The 16,613-nt window shown below is 45.5% G+C and overlaps 1 protein-coding gene across 4 annotated transcripts in view; it reads right to left on the minus strand.

Annotated features, from left to right (window-relative positions):
• Positions 1 to 650: 650 nt before the first annotated feature.
• Positions 651 to 16,613, minus strand: part of hdac7a (histone deacetylase 7a) — an 87,776-nt gene continuing 71,813 nt past the window's right edge. For all 4 annotated transcript variants that reach the window (XM_054746175.2, XM_054746176.2, XM_070544980.1 and 1 more), the window contains 8 exons: positions 15,716 to 15,803; positions 15,494 to 15,613; positions 15,315 to 15,412; positions 1,823 to 1,941; positions 1,398 to 1,531; positions 1,232 to 1,313; positions 1,019 to 1,157; positions 651 to 904 (listed from right to left, as the gene is read on the minus strand). In XM_054746175.2, the coding sequence (XP_054602150.2) occupies positions 862 to 904; positions 1,019 to 1,157; positions 1,232 to 1,313; positions 1,398 to 1,531; positions 1,823 to 1,941; positions 15,315 to 15,412; positions 15,494 to 15,613; positions 15,716 to 15,803 (823 nt within the window). In that variant the 3' untranslated portion in view covers positions 651 to 861. The remainder of the gene's footprint in view (positions 905 to 1,018; positions 1,158 to 1,231; positions 1,314 to 1,397; positions 1,532 to 1,822; positions 1,942 to 15,314; positions 15,413 to 15,493; positions 15,614 to 15,715; positions 15,804 to 16,613) is intronic.

The following is a 16,613-nucleotide window of genomic DNA, read 5'->3' on the forward strand; positions in this document are numbered from 1 at the left end:
GCAAAGTTAAGGCTGCTGGAACAGAGAGAGAGAATCAGAGTTGGAGCACAAACGAATGAACGAATGACCAAACAGTCGAACTTACAAACGATCGATCGATTGAACTTACAAATGAGCGGTTGCTTGAACTAAAAATCAAATCACTGACTGAACTTATGAATGATCAGTCAATCAAACTCAAAATATCGAACAAAGAAGCAAATGACAAATCCAACGAAGAATGGATTTCTTTCGAACGACTGATCGAGCAAATGAACGATCAAAAGTTCAAGCTCAAACTGATCTAATGAAGAAACTAACAAATGAATACAACTTATGAACGAACTAACACTCGATCAGTCACTCAAACTTCAGAAAGAACGAATGATCTATTCGAGCGAATTAACAAATGGCTGATGAATCTTACAAACGATCGATTGAACAAATAAATGACTAATTGAACTTATGAAGGAATGACTGATTGATTGAACTTATGACCGTTGAACAACTGAGTGATCAAATGAACAAACAGATGAACGATTGACTGCTTGAACTTGCAAATGAACAATGGAACAAACAAACACCGCTGTATTTGCATGTCTGTCCAAAGACGTGAAAAGTCACTCAAAAGAAACTTGTCTATGTCTCTTTGGTGAGGTTTTCCGGAGGTTTCCCAGCTGCTGGCTTCTTCAGCCAAGTGGTTACCAGAAAGGAGGCGCTTGTGTCGGCATTGGCTGGTGAGCTGTGTGTAAATAAGGCAAGTGGGTGAGGCTCAATGGCGACGCAAAAAAAGTCCCCTTTGCGTGCATTCGAACAGCGCAGACACCCGAGGCTGGTGGGGGAACGCTTCCTGAACTCTGTGAGGTGATTGGCTGGATTTTCCTACATGGAGTCGCTGTCGAGATCCATTTGCTCTTCAGCGACACTGAAGGGAAAAAAACCAAACACTTTTAGGGTTAGGGTTTTGTTAGAATAATCAGAAAGCTTTTCTGGCTGTGTGTGTGGAAGAGAGCCTTCATTCATGAAGGTGTGTGTGTACCTCTTGTTGGACATGACTCCTACAGACAGAGAGGCCAGCGCATTGACAGCGTCTGTTTCCTCACAGTCTTTACTTGGATCTGACAGGTAGGGCAGTTCCACTGCTGCCCTGTTGGCCTTCACACTCTGCCAGTACTGACCTACAACACATGTACATATGATAAAAAACAAACAAAAGACAGAGAAGATCCAAAGACGATGTACTTTTACTCACTCTGGATCTGTATGACGGTCTGCAGAGAGCGGACTGCGTTGGCGTTGGGTTTTTGGAGCAGGGCATCTTCTGACATTTGGTCCTTCGAGTCACAAACAGCAAAGGAAAAAGTCTCACATTTTTCCCTTGTTGAAGAGATAATCGTTGGATAAAAAGATGATAATACCTGTATGCCTAGAAGGGCGCTGACACAGGCTTCGGATGCATCGCAGATTGCCGTAAGGTCATGACCTCCCTCGAGAGCCAAAACCAGGCGACCTCCAGCTAGAGACATCAGCTGGCGGGTGAGGAAACCAAAACCTGCGGCGCAAATGCACAGAAATATTAAGGACTCACGATGAAAGCAGTAAAAATAATGTTTTACAAATTATTTATTGCAAAAGTTACACCACAATAATGTACAATAAACTGTAAAAAACTACATTTTATATCATCTCACATCAACAAAGGCACTACGAACACACAGTCCCGCTCTTTGGCTCATGCTTGACATATTCTCCAGAAAGTTCTTGTCTCAGTTTAGGACCACATCAATGTTTCTTTGTGTCTCTAGCTGAACAAGAAAAGCTTCCATTAGAGAAGTGTACTTACATTTGGCGGAGACCTTATAACCTCCCAGAGGGGCGGGGTTCCCCTCAGCTGCATCGAAGCCAGCTGACACCAGAACCACATCTGGGGAGAACTCCTGAGCAATGGGCATCACCACAGACCTGCAGGGACACACGCAAATACCATTGTCACTGTCACTGCAAGAATGCACCTTTTAAGGCCCTAGGCCTCTTTTTGAGCAATATTCTCGAAAATGACAGATTCATAATTAAATGAGAATATTTCTGGAACCACAAGGTCTATTTGATTACTTTTGGTCTCATTTTGTCTGGTTGACAATATTTAATTGATTTTTGGGGGAGTTTTGTGGCATGACAGCTCTTGTGAAACTATTTGCCCCCCAACTGGGGGGCGCTCGGGTTGGAAGGGTTAAAAAAGACATTTTCAAGTCTGTTAATGTTACAGAAAACCTCTCATGTATAGGAACAACCACAAGACTTTTGTTTTCACCCTGATATGCAAATTTAGGGTGTGTTATATGAGGCCTCTGAACTTCCGTCATCTCACATAGACAAAAGTCTAATTAAAGAAAGTAACTACATCCTATTGGTCTCAAAGCCTTGGTCTTAGGTCCTGGATATGTTGAGCATGCTTCTCAACTTCTCAACTCAAATTTCTTGGCAAAAAAGTGACAGGGCTGTCACATAAGAAATTTGTTTCCAACCTATTCTAAGTACTTCAAATTTCAATTTCCTGGAAATCAGAAAGTTTGTGAAATGTGGGGCATCATTGGCAGGGGCTGGCAGTCAAAATGCAAACAAAATGAGACACAAATAAAACATGTTTGCAGTTTTGTCCCAGTTTGTTTGTATTCTTGACAAACTATAAGTCCCACGTGACCTTGGTTTACATACAGTTTAATTAACTGAAAATTTGTGTGCGTGTGTTGTAAGAAATAAGCTAGCTCACCTCACTGAAAAAAGAAGCAGACTAGACCCTCTTCAAAAGTATAAAGTTTGCAATTAAAAGAGAATTTGCCTCTTAACAAAGCTGAATGGAAAGGCCAAACATTCCAGAATGAACCTGTTTAAAGACAAATAAGATATTTTACTGGCTTCTCCAAAGCCTAACCTAAAGAAAACACAATAGTTTGTTTTAAGCCAGGGTGGTTCTGGGGGGTGGCAGGGTGGCACTTGCCCACCCTGCCACCCCTCCTTGAACCACCCCTGGTTTCAAGCTATCCTTAACAAACTAGATTCAAAGGTCAGCATAAACTTGAAAAATAAGCTTCATTATAAACTTTTTTTCTTCTAGTTGTCCATATTTTCTGTGAAAAATGGCTCTTTTGAAACAAAGCTGAGCGTTTATGAAATGGACAAATACAAAAATATTTACGATCCAATCCCCCAAAAAAGTCATTAAGTTGACAAGTGAAACCAAGCTTTAGCAGATCCGACACTCAGCAGCTCCAACTGCGTTGACAAAGGACTATTGTTTCTCTGTCGGAGGGGCTGCTGCGTCTCAAACGAGACAGGTCTGCCTGACAAAGTCATGCACACTGTTGTTGGACTCCAAGCAAATGCATATTTCCTTAATGCTCTTATTGTTAGGAGGAGAGATTTGCCGTTCAGGGGTGGGGAGTGGACTGAATATGGAACTCCGAGCCGTCGGCGGAGTTCAAAGCCGTGGCGTGCCGGCCTGTTTCCAATTAGAGGCTTGTCACTCTCCTCACGTCACAGAATGCAGAGAAAAGAGGAAAAACACTCCATCTGGGATCCATTTACTTTCATTATTCTGCCTTGGGACTTTAGAGACCGACCTCCCCCTCATAAAGGCACACACACACATTCTGCTATTGGGACCACATGCAAAACGACAACATGAGCTTGCAGACAAGAATGAGGACACACAGGGATGGAAAATTCATGAATTAGCATAAAAATATTAAAAATTGCTTTATCCACGCATCAATGCAAAGGCATAAAAATGGGAAAAAAATCCATTTGGGTAAAAAAAAAGATAAGTTTTGAATGATTACAAAAAGTATCCGATGGTCAAAAAAGAGCATGCGTGCACCTTTCTAATCCCCACAAACAGCATTTAGCTGCTAAATCAAACCCCACCTCCCCTGTAGGCCCATAAAAATTACCACAGCCCCCCCATCCCATCCTAATGGAAAGAAGAAGCTTATTAAAGATCAATCAGGGGAGGACAGGAAGAGAGGGAATGTGCGTGTGCTGGATTGTGGTGAGGCTTGGGGTGATGGAAAATAAGAAGGGGGGGGGGGGGGGGTTTGAAGGATAAGGTGAAAAAGCAACAAAGCACCCTCTCAAAAGCTTAAACTTTTACCCATAAAATACATTCTATTAAACAGCCTGTAGATCTTGTTTTTCAGGCAGACCACAAAATGTTTGAAAACTTTATTGGCTACAAAGCCGGCGGGCATTGCTCAAACTAGGGTGGTGAGATGGTGGGGGGACTTCAGGACTCGAGACTCAAAGTCTTTTCTCCACCTTCTTTTTCCTTATGAAAAAATTTGGCTTTTATAAATCATCTTCACGACTGAAACTGAAACAAATCAGGCTTCCAGGTGGCCAAGATGCTTACCATGTAACCATAAAGTCGTTTTATTGACAGTCTGGCTTTGATCGATGCTAACCTCCCACCATCTATACTCCTGTCTCTCTATTTCAATCCATCTTCTGTGCAGATTGGTTTCATTGTTGCATCAGATAAATTAGCTCCTGTTAGTCTGATGTGGCAAGTGGGTTGGTCTAAAAAATAAAAAATAAGTCTGGAAACTGAAAAAGCAGGAAAGTTACTAGATAAGGAGTCTTCCTACTACCATTCATCTTCAGCTGAGAACTTTGCTTATTCCGCGAGGTGGCTGGGTCAACCCTTAGAGATATGGAACTCGGATATCTGGGAGAGGCTTGGAGAAGAGCTGTCGCTCCTCCAATTCAAACAATTACAAGCATTTTATAAGTACACCTCCCAAGAGGGGATGTTTTGGGAATGTCCTGAAAGTAAGAAGCCTCCTGGTAGACCCAGGTCATGCTGCAGGAACTAGTTCTCTAGGCTGATCAGGGAACACCAGAGGTGCTGGTGAAGGTGGCTGGTAACTGGATGATCCGAGTCTTCCAGGTAGGGATGTGGCCCCCGCAAAACACAGATAAGCAGAAGACGACATAAGAAAAAAACATTCAGACCTAAAACCCTGGAACCTCCTAGCAGAACAGTGACATTTTTAAATGCATCCACACCTAAGATAAAAGAATGACAATATGTGGCCAAATATAATAAATGTAGGTAGCATTTGTTTGTGAACCTTTTGCTTTGCTTTTTGCTGTTGCTTTGGGGTCGCGCGGGATTGGTTTGTGTCGTACCTGGCTGACAGAACCTTCCGCGTTTCATTGGGGGATTTTACTTCCTCTAATGCTTCATTCTCTTGTGGGGTTCCCCAGGGTTCTGTGTTGGGCCCACTGTTGTTTTCTTTGTATCTGCTACCTCTTGGTTCGATTTTTAAGAAACATGGGTGTCATTTTTGCTGCTATGCAGATGATACCCAGGTATACGTGCCTTTTAAGAGGGGCCACAATCATGCTTTGCAGTCTCTTTTAGATTGTCTTGTTTAGGTTAGGAAATGGATGTTATCTCACTGCTTTCTTTTTAAGGATAAAAAAACAGAGGTTGTAGTTTTTGGTCCAAGTACTTTGTCTAGGGTGGGCACAGTAGACCTCGGTCAGCTCGTCCCATTCTTGAAACTGGGTGAGACTTCCCTGGGTGTTGTACTGAATGGGGATCTTGCCTTGGACAGGCAGATCAGTGCGGTGACTAAATCTAGTTTTTAATAAAGGGTTGCCAAGGTAAATTACTTGCAGTCAAAAAATTCTTTTGAAAAGGTAATTCGTGCTTTTATTACATCAAGGCTTGATTACTGTAATTCCTTGTAAATTCTTCGTCTTCGTCGTCTTCCTCCGCTTATCCGGGTCCGGGTCGCGGGGGCAGCATACCAATTAGGGAGCTCCAGGCCGTTCTCTCCCCGGCCTTATCCACCAGCTCCTCCGGCAGGACCCCAAGGCGTTCCCGGACCAGATTGGAGATGTAACCTCTCCAACGTGTCCTGGGTCGACCTGGGGGCCTTCTGCCGGCAGGACATGCCCGAAACACCTCCCCGGGGAGGCGTCCAGGAGGCATCCTGACCAGATGCCCAAACCACCTCAACTGGCTCCTTTCGATCCGGAGGAGCAGCGGTTCTACTCCGAGTCCCTCCCGAATGTCCGAGCTCCTCACCCTATCTCTAAGGCTGAGCCCGGCCACCCTACGGAGGAAACTCATTTCGGCCGCTTGTATCCGCGATCTCGTTCTTTCGGTCATTACCCAAAGCTCATGACCATAGGTGAGGATTGGGACGTAGATCGACCGGTAAATCGAGAGCCTGGCTTTCTGGCTCAGCTCCCTCTTCCCCACGACAGATCGGCTCAGCGTCCGCATCACTGCAGACGCCGAACCAATCCGCCTGTCGATCTCCCGATCCCTCCTACCCTCACTCGTGAACAAGACCCCGAGATACTTAAACTCCTTCACTTGAGGTAGGACCTCTCCCCCGACCCGGAGGTGGCAAGCCACCCTTTTCCGGTCGAGAACCATGGTCTCAGATTTGGAGGTGCTGATCCTCATCCCAGCCGCTTCACATTCGGCCGCGAACCTACCCAGCAAGAGCTGAAGGTCAGAGCTGGATGAAGCTAGGAGGACCACATCATCCGCAAAAAGCAGAGACGAGATTCTCCTGCTACCAAACTCGACACACTCCACACCACGGCTGCGTCTAGAAATTCTGTCCATAAAAGTGATGAACAGAACCGGTGACAAAGGGCAGCCCTGGCGGAGTCCAACCCTCACTGGGAACAGGTCCGACTTACTACCGGCTATGCGGACCAAACTCACGCTCCTCTGGTAAAGGGACTGAATGGCCCTTAACAGAAAGCCACCCACCCCATACTCCTGGAGCGTCCCCCACAGGGTGCCCCTGGGGACACGGTCATAAGCCTTCTCCAAATCCACAAAGCACATGTGGATTGGTTGGGCAAACTCCCATGCCCCCTCCATCACCCTTGCAAGGGTATAGAGCTGGTCCACAGTTCCACGGCCAGGACGAAAACCACATTGCTCCTCCTCTATCTGAGATTCAACTATCGATCGGACCCTCCTCTCCAGTACCTTGGCGTAGACCTTTCCAGGGAGGCTGAGGAGTGTGATCCCCCTATAGTTGGAACACACCCTCAGGTCACCCTTCTTAAAGATGGGGACCACCACCCCGGTCTGCCACTCCCTAGGAACTGCCCCCGATGACCACGCAATGTTGTAGAGACGTGTCAACCATGACAGCCCTACAACATCCATAGCCTTGAGATACCCAGGACGAACCTCATCTGCCCCCGGGGCTCCGCCGCTGTGTAGTTGTTTGACTACCTCAGCAACTTCTGCCCCCGAGATCGGACAGTCCATCCCCAGGCCTCCCAGCTCTGGTTCCTCCTCGGAATGCGCATTGGTGGGATTGAGGAGCTCCTCAAAGTATTCCTTCCACCGTCCGACTATAGCCTCAGTTGACGTCAGCAGCTCCCCATCCCCACTGTAAACAGTGTGAGCGAGTTGCTGCCTTCCTCTCCTGAGGCGCCGGACAGTTTGCCAGAACCTCTTTGGAGCCGATCGATAGTCTTTCTCCATGGCCTCACCAAACTCCTCCCACGCCCGAGATTTTGCCTCGGCAACTGCCACTGCTGCACCCCGCTTGGCTATCCGGTACCTGTCTGCTGCCTCCGGAGACCCACAGACCAGCCACGCCCTGTAGGCCTCCTTCTTCAGCCTGACGGCTCCCCGAACCTCTGGTGTCCACCAGCGGGTACGGGGGTTGCCACCACGACTGGCACCGGCCACCTTACGACCACAGCTAGCAACAGCCGCCTCGACAATCGCAGAGTGGAACAAGGCCCACTCGGACTCAATGTCCCCCACTGCTCTCGGGACGTGGTCAAAGCTCTGCCGGAGGTGGGAGTTGAAGACCGTCTTGACAGGTTCTTCTGCCAGGCGTTCCCAGCAGACCCTCACTATGCGTTTGGGTCTGCCAGGTCTACGCGGCATGTTCCCTTGCCATCTGATCCAACTCACCACCAGGTGGTGATCAGTTGACAGCTCCGCCCCTCTCTTCACTCGGGTGTCCAAAACATACGGCCGCAGGTCAGATGATACGACTACAAAATCTATCATCGACCTGTGACCTAGGCTGCCCTGGTACCAAGTGTACCGGTGGGCATCCTTATGTTCGAACATGGTGTTCGTTATGGCCAAACTGCGGCTTGCACAGAAGTCCAATAACAAAACACCGCTCGAGTTCAGATTAGGTGGGCCGTTCCTCCCAATCACACCCCTCCAGGTCAAGCTGTCATTGCCCACGTGAGCATTGAAGTCCCCCAGCAGGACAATGGAGTCCCCTGATGGAGCACTATCTAGCACTCGTCCCAGGGACTCCAAAAAGGGTGGGTACTCTGAACTGATATTTGGCCCATAAGCACAAACAACAGTCAGGACCCGTTCCCCGACCCGAAGGCGCAAGGAAGCTACCCTCTTGTCCCCCGGGGTAAACCCCAACACACAGGCAGAGAGTCTCGGGGCTAACAAAAAGCCAACCCCAGCCCTCCGCCTCTCACCCGGAGCAACTCCAGCAAAGTAGAGTGTCCAACCCCTCTCCAGGTCTCGGGTTCCAGAGCCAATGCAATGTGTCGAGGTGAGTCCGACTATATCTAGCCGGTACCGCTCAACCTCTGCCACAAGCTCCGGCTCCTTCCCCGCCAGCGAGGTGACGTTCCATGTCCCAAAAACTAGTTTTCTTGTCCGGGGATTGGACCGCCAAGGCTCCCGCCTTGGTCTGCCACCCGATTCGCATTGCACCGGACCCTTCATGTTCCTCCTGCGGGTGGTGGGTCCACAGTTGGACGAGCCCATGTATCCGGTTCGGGCTGGGCCCGGCCGGGCCCCATGGGCGAAAGCCCGGCCACCAGGCGCTCGCTCACGGGCCCCAACCCCAGGCCTGGCTCCAGGGTGGGACCCCGGTAACCCTCCGGGCCGGGTACTCCGACTCTTCGTTTTAACCGCCATGAAAGATCCTTCGAACCGTCACCTTATCGTGGTGGAGGAGTTTGAGTGCCCTAATGATCCTAGGAGCTATGTTGTCTGGGGCACTTAGTGCCCCTGGTAGGGTCTCCCATGGCAAATTGGTCTTAGGTGAAGGGTGAGAAGAAGAACGGTTCGAAGGATCTTGTAAATTCTGTGTTTCGCAATCCCACTTCTCGCGTCTTATGTTAGTGCAGAATGCTGCTGCACGTCTGCTCACTGGGATGAAAAAGATGGAGGACGTTGCTCCTGTCTTGCCCTCACTGCACTGGTTGCCTGATCGTTTTAGAATCCAGTACAAGGTACTTTTATGGGCTTTTAAATCTTTGCATGGCCTTGCTCCAGATTACCTCCCCGAGCTTCTGGTATTTTACTCCACTGCATGGTATCTGAGGTTGGCTCATAGGATGCTCCTGGAAGTCCCAAAATCAAAACGCAAGCTCAGAGGTGACAGGGCTTTTCCTGAAGTGGCCCCTAGGATCTGGAATGCACTGCCTCTGAGCATTAGGTCGGCCTCTTCACCGTCTGGTTTTAAATCTCTTTCGAAAACCCATTTTTATGATTTGGCTTTTAACTCAGCATGAGTGTTAGCTCTTAAGCTTTAGTTGTTATGCTTTTTATGTTGTGTATTGTTTTTAATGTTTTAAGTTCTGTAAAGCACTTTGGTCGGTTTTATACTGTTGTAAGGCCCTATACAAATAAAGGTGGCTTGGCTTTTTATGCTGCTATGTGGGTCTCTACTGCCTCTATAAACACTCAAAACATGAAAAAAAACCATCCATCCATTTCTGTCAGAGTGTGACTGTGTGAAAAACAAGCTATTTACAAGCTGCTCTTCCAGCATCTCTACTATGAGCCCCTCCCAGATATCAGAGCTTCTCAGCCTATAGCAGCCTGAGTAGGGATGGGTGGGCGTGGCCAGATCAAGCTCGTTTTCTTAAAGTCAACCAGTTTTAATTATAATATTACTTCCTAGATATTTTCTGTGCAATTATTTTTCATTTCTCATTTAAAGGGGCATTATGGAATTTTGACAGCCAAAACGTGTATAGAAATAATAAATGTCTTCTTCATACATTCTCCTGCAATGTCCTGGTCCTGTAGAATGAGCCCTGGCATTTTTACTGTGATTGCCTGTTTTTCTGTAAAATCACAGAAAAAGAGAGATGCTCGGGTCGAGCAGAATGCTTCATGCGCGTTCACGCTCAGGCATAGCCCGTAGCGTTTGCTATCCGTAGCTTTAGCAGCAGCGAGAGAGGTAGTACCAACTCAGCGACTTTGTCACTGTTCCTAACACCTAGTGATGAACCTAGCTACATTTCTGAGGACCCTTAGCTACTTTCTTCTAGATATTTCCTGCAAATTAGTAACAAAATAGCCATTTTCGCCCCGAACCATTCTTTGAATGTTGTTGCAGCTGTCATCAAGGATATAAATGTTACAGATACAAAAGACGTTACAGGTGCTTTAGCTCACTTAGTAAGACGACAGACTCCCGTACAGAAGACCTGGGTTTGATTCTCTGAGTTAATATGGTTTTGTTAGAGTTTATTTTTTACATTAATGGTATATTTTTTTACAGTAAGATATCCAAATTTTTATTTGAGACTCGCCGAACAGCATTGAATTCACAGATGAAAAAGATGTGGGTTCAACTTTCATTTTGGAACAATTTTTCAAGCAAGGGAAGGGAATGATCTGAGCATGCAGGAGGACTGACCCATCATAAACCTTTGTCGGCTGTGCTCAAGAGAAAGATACAGAACCAAATTATTTAATTAATTAGCTGCGCGTTCTCCTGTCCTCTGTCCTCCGGGCCACACACACACACAAACACACACACACACACACACACACACACACACACACACACACACACACACACACACAGGACTGTCTCAGCTGTTATTTTCGTTAAGGAGTGTGCACATACAGCATGCGCGCCTCGTGCACGAGCCTACTATTGAAGCTGCCGTTACGCTTTTGGCCTGAGGGGGCAATCACAAGCATAAAAATTCAAAAGTCCGTAAAGTCCCTTTAATAAACTTCTAACTGAGTACTATGTACTTTGGACAAACCAGCCAAAACTGAACAAGTAGAAAATAAATTAACTCAAATTTCCTCTAAACACAATAATTTATTACATACTACAGAAATACTATTGACTTTTTCCCTGCTTGTATACAAAATGCTAAAGAACGTATCAATCCCAACGAGCTGGGGTCATTCTTTTTTTTTACCAGGTCCTAAAATTGTGCATGTCACTGCTGCAATAGTGATCTGCTCAGCCTTAGACACACGTGCACACGCTTGTTCTTATCACAAGGAAATCTCTATTCTGCTGTTTTGCTCTAAGGAAAGTTCAAAGGTCAAAGTCATACTCGTAGAGCTGATCCCTCCAGAACAGAGAATCAGTTTTTTTACCAAAAGCACACAGCAGAAATAATCTAAAAGTAGATAAGGTCACTGATGCAACACCAGAGGATAAGTGAATACAGAAACTCACAGCTTGTTTTGTGAGGATTATTGCCCATGTTTTTATTTGTATTTGTGCACAAGAAAATAAGCATGCACGTGTGCAGTTTCCCCTCCTGACGTCTGCAGCCTTTTTCCATAAAAACAAGTACTTTCTTTGAGGTTTGATGCAGCAGACGACCAGAAAGCCCACACGACTGAAACTTTATTGGTGCTAAACACCCACCAATAACAATTATCCAACCCACCATCAGGAAGTAACAGTGCGCAGTCTGTCAAACACAAAACCCAGAGAGCATTTACTGTAAAACCTCTGAGGTTAATGGAAACAGGGAACGCCAGACACATGCGCTCCAAATGACAAAGATTATTAATTGCGCAAGAAGTACGTCAGAGGGAGAGAGGAGCCGAGCCTGTGATCAGCTCCAGCGTGTTTGTTGTGGCTCGACATGCAGGAAATGGAGGAAATTGCCTGATTAAAGATCTGCTCATTTTGTTGTGCTGATCAATAAAACCTGGACACGGATTGTGAAAACTATAATGGAAGAATGAGCAAAATAAACTTTGCTCTAAACTTGGTTGATTTTGATTCACCAGATTTTACATACCTCATTCTAAATCACCAGCTGCTCTCAATTAATACCGCAGAAATGAGGCACTCCGAAGGATATCTAAACACGAAATACATCAAGTAGCTTATTTTGCTCTTTATCTCAGTGTGTAGGGAGGGTTCTGTGAGATAATCAGATGCAAATTATCTGAAAAATGACGAAAAAGTCACCTGGGATTTCCATAGGATGTGTAAGCGGCTCTAATGTGATAGATACATTTTCCTGCGACATCAGTAGTGTGGCCCTTGGGAGGGTTTCAGATGCAAAAGCCAGAGAAATGCGAGATCACACATGATTTTGTCAGTTTGTGTGATCAGAATCAAGGAGAAAGATGGCTGCATGTGTCCCAAAAGGACTGTGGTTTATTTTCTGTGTTTTTACTACAAAGTAGGGCTGTAACAATATTGGCAATATCGCGATATCGCCGTAGTAAAAGGGCGACAATATCATCGTGGTCTTGTCACAATATTGTACAGCACGTCTTAAAGGGGCATTATGGAAGTTTGACAGCCAAAACATGTATAGAAATAATAAATGTCTTCTTCATACATTCTCCTGTAATACCCTGGTCCTGTAGAATGAGCCCTGGCATTTTTACTGTGATTGCCTGTTTTTCTGTAAAATCACCGAAAAAGAGAGATGCTCGGGTCGAGCAGGCTGCTTCATGCGCGTTCACGCTCAGGCATCGCTCGTAGCTTTTGCTATCAGTAGATTTAGCAGCAGAGAGAGAGGTAGTGCCACTTTGTAGCTGTTCCTAACGCCTAGTGACAAAGCTAGCTACATTTCTGAGGACCCTTAGCTACTTTCTGTAGAACTTTCTTCTAGATATTTCCTGCAAATTAGCAACAAAATAGCCATTTTCGCTTCGAACCGTTCTTTGAACGTTGTTTCAGCTGTCATCAAGGATATAAATATTACAGATACAAATGACATCACTGGCACTGTAGCTCACCTAGTAAAACGTCTGACTCCCATGCAGAAGACCTGGGTTTGATTCTGGATGTGAACATAGTTTATTTAGAGTTTCTTTTTTACATTAATGGTATATTTTTTTTACAGTAAGATGCCCAAATTTTTATTTGAGACTCGCCGAACGGCATTGAATTCACAGATAAAAAAGATGTGGGTTCAACTTTCATTTTGGAACAATTTTTCAAGCAAGGGAAGGGAATGATCTGAGCATGCAGGAGGACTGACCCATCATAAACCTTTGTCGGCTGTGCTGAAGAGAAAGCTACAGAACCAAATTATTTAATTAATTAGCTGCGCGTTCTCCTGTCCTCTGTCTTCCGGGCCCCACACACACACACACACACACACACACACACACACACACACACACACACAAGGGACTGTCTCAGGTGTTATTTTCATTAAGGAGTGTGCACGTACAGCATGCGCGCCTCGTGCACGAGCCTACTATTGAAGCTGCCGTTACGCTTTTGGCCTGAGGGGGCGATCACGAGCATAAAAATTCAAAAGTCCGTAAAGTCCCTTTAAGGTAAAAATAACACTTTTCAGTCTGCTCCACAGGAGCATAGCAAAGTAAACTACATAGACCATGATCCTTTGCTTCCGCGTCATTGGCCAGTTCACCAAGTGCAGTCCACACAGCCCGGTAGTTTTAGTGCCTGGGTATTTTTATTTATTGAATGGGCTGATTAATAATGCCTTTATATTTACTGTTTATTCTGTACCTGTGTTGCCATTTCTTTTGTAAATGTGTATTGAGTTGTTACTTGAATTTTGCACTTTATGGCTTTTCAGGCTATTCAAAATGTCATAATGATGATAAAGTTAATGACAAATGTACCAATGACCAGTCTAAGTATTTTATGTTGCGAGTCTTATTATTGTGAGCATACCCACAGTATCACAATACATGTCGTATCATGAGGTTCATATCGCGACATTATCGTATCGTGAGATTTAGATATTGTTACACCCCTACTATGAAGGTTGCAGAGGTAATGGTGCTTTTTTTTCACTAGTCTAGCAAATGAAAATCAGCACATCTTTTATCTTTGAAAGTTTTACATCCAGTGTTTGATTTCCTGTCTGGCCCGATCAGAATAGCTGACACATTGTGAAAGCGTAGCATGAAAAAGAATAGACCTAAAGCACAAAATTAGTTGTGCGATGCAACACCTACTCTTCTGGAATAGGGCAAGCCTAAGGGCTCAGTGAATGGCCACATTTGAACATGTCCAAGGCGTTTAAATCTATAATTATAGATTAAAGACACAACGTTTTGTGCTGTCAGAGTGTCATTTTGTATGTGCTTGGGAACGCATTGAGAAAAGGGCAGTGTGATGTATAAAGTTGCATTCAATAACCCAAAAATATGCTGATTTTTACAGCGTTCTCACCAAAAAAGCTGCGTAAATTACAGTGTTGTGGAGATTTTTCTGCCATATCTTTCAGCATTAGAAGTTAATAAAGATAAATTTTAATGCCTTTTTTAACTGGGCATGTAAGAAAGTGGCGTTTCACAGATCCCTTAGGCTTACCATATCGGGATGGGATGCATCTCGCCCCATGGAAACATAGCTGCTTACTATGCTTCACGAACGTAACACGATGCTTACGCATCCGGTGAAAGTCCAGACATGCTGGGCCTCTCTGCCTACAGCTTGGTTTATGCTTGACGCATTCACTTTCCGCTTGGTGATGCGGCTCGCGGATGGAACGCGCTTCACAACTTGCAGCGTTTATGGTTCATGCGGCTCGTCTCTGCGGTGAGCCAATATTCTCCCAAACTGTAGGGGGCAGCATGGAGCTCTACGGCATGCATCCAACACTACACCATAGTAGAAGTAAAAATTACTGTTGTTTACAACATGGTATTCCAGCATTTTTTTAACAGCGTCCTCGTCTTTTCCGACAGTGCGAGCTATTTCTCTCCAAGAATTATTAACAACATGTTGATCACTGTGATCTCTGAGAGCTGAATCATACAAATGTCTGTATTTACGAACCTCTACCATGCTAGTTCTTGCCAGTCCGCCATGTTTTTCCGTGTCCGACCGTCGGCGTTGTTAGAAAATTTCCTAGGTGCGCGGTGCGGAAAGTTTGGGCCGTGCGGAGGCGGAGGGGTGTGGTTGTTAAAATGATGCAATTTTGCCGTGCGGAACCGTGCGAACCTCGCGTACGCGTCAAGCATAAACCAACCTTAAGCTGCTGCCCCCGCGACCCGAGCCTGGATTCGCGAGAGAGAATGGATGGATGACATTCATATTCTGTGATGAAGTAATAGCAGAAATCAAACTTGATCCTACCTGAATGCAGCGAGATATTCTGCATCCCCCATGGGCGGGTCTAGTCCTCCTGTCCAGGCCACGTTCACGTTAAACCCCTCACCGGCTCCAGAACCAACCTAAACACAGCAGTTGGGTAAAGGTCGCTCTTTATTCCCGCAAAAACCTAATAAAACCAGATGTTTCCAGACTTCACCCACCTCAGTCGGTGATCCGCTTCCGGGGAAGAAATTTCCATCGTCGTAGCGATGAAGTGAAATATAGAGAACGCTGGCGTCACTGTAAAACACTTCCTGGGTGCCATTACCGTGGTGAACGTCCTAATTATTTAAATGACGTGAAACAAAATAATTAGCAATGACACACTAGCATCAAGCTTGTATCCAGTGTGACAAGAGGCCCGGGCTAAGAGGAGGTCTTACCCAGTCAACAATGAGGATCTTGCTGACGCTGAGCTTCTGTTGGAGCTGCCTGGCAGCTATGGCCACAGAGTTGAAGTAACAGAAACCCCTAATAAACAAAGATGACAGAAAGATGCAAGATAAGCCTTTTCCTGCGCTTCCTATTTTATTGAAATTTACATCTACATGTTTTTAATCCTGCATTTTCTAGAAGTTTCTCTGCCTCCGAAGGCCTTACAGGCTTCAGCAGAGCTTGATGAGAGGCTGAACTGGTAGCTCAACCATTGGGTCAGGTGTTGAAGAAGGGAAACAACTAAAACATGCTGAATAGAACAGAATAGAACATGATTGCCTCTAGGTGAAGGTTTACTGTGTTGATCAGAAGCGTGCAGATATCTAAGGCACAGTAAATGTCAAATGTAAATCTGTGTTCGGGATCATTTCAGAATAACCTGAAATATTCATAACAGAGTTCAGTACCAGGAGGAAAAGTCGCTCAGCCACAGGTGTGGGTCGCAAACAGATCTGGTTTCAGGTCAAATAAATCATCTCTTTTAATGACCCAGATCAGAAATGTCACGGGTTCATTTAAAAGACACGGTGGCTGCAGCGTGAATCTGCTGTAGCGAAATATGAACCTTTCTGGAGATACCGCCATGGCTTCGTGTGACTCGTTTCAATGTGCAACAGCAGGCAGAACACCTGAACAGCAAAGTTTGGGGGAATGCATAGCGAACAAAAATAGGAAAAGTTTAACTTTGTGCAGAACAAATCACTAAAAATAAAAAGCATCTATTGTTTTATGAAAATTATCCACAGAGAAGCAAAAGTTTGGGCGACTGGACCTTGTTCAGGCACTTTTATAAAAATCGTCGTCGTCGTCTTCCTCCGCTTATCCGGGTCCGGGTCGTGGGGGCAG

This window comes from Nothobranchius furzeri, chromosome 15 (assembly GCF_043380555.1).
Source record: "Nothobranchius furzeri strain GRZ-AD chromosome 15, NfurGRZ-RIMD1, whole genome shotgun sequence".
NCBI lineage: Eukaryota > Metazoa > Chordata > Actinopteri > Cyprinodontiformes > Nothobranchiidae > Nothobranchius > Nothobranchius furzeri.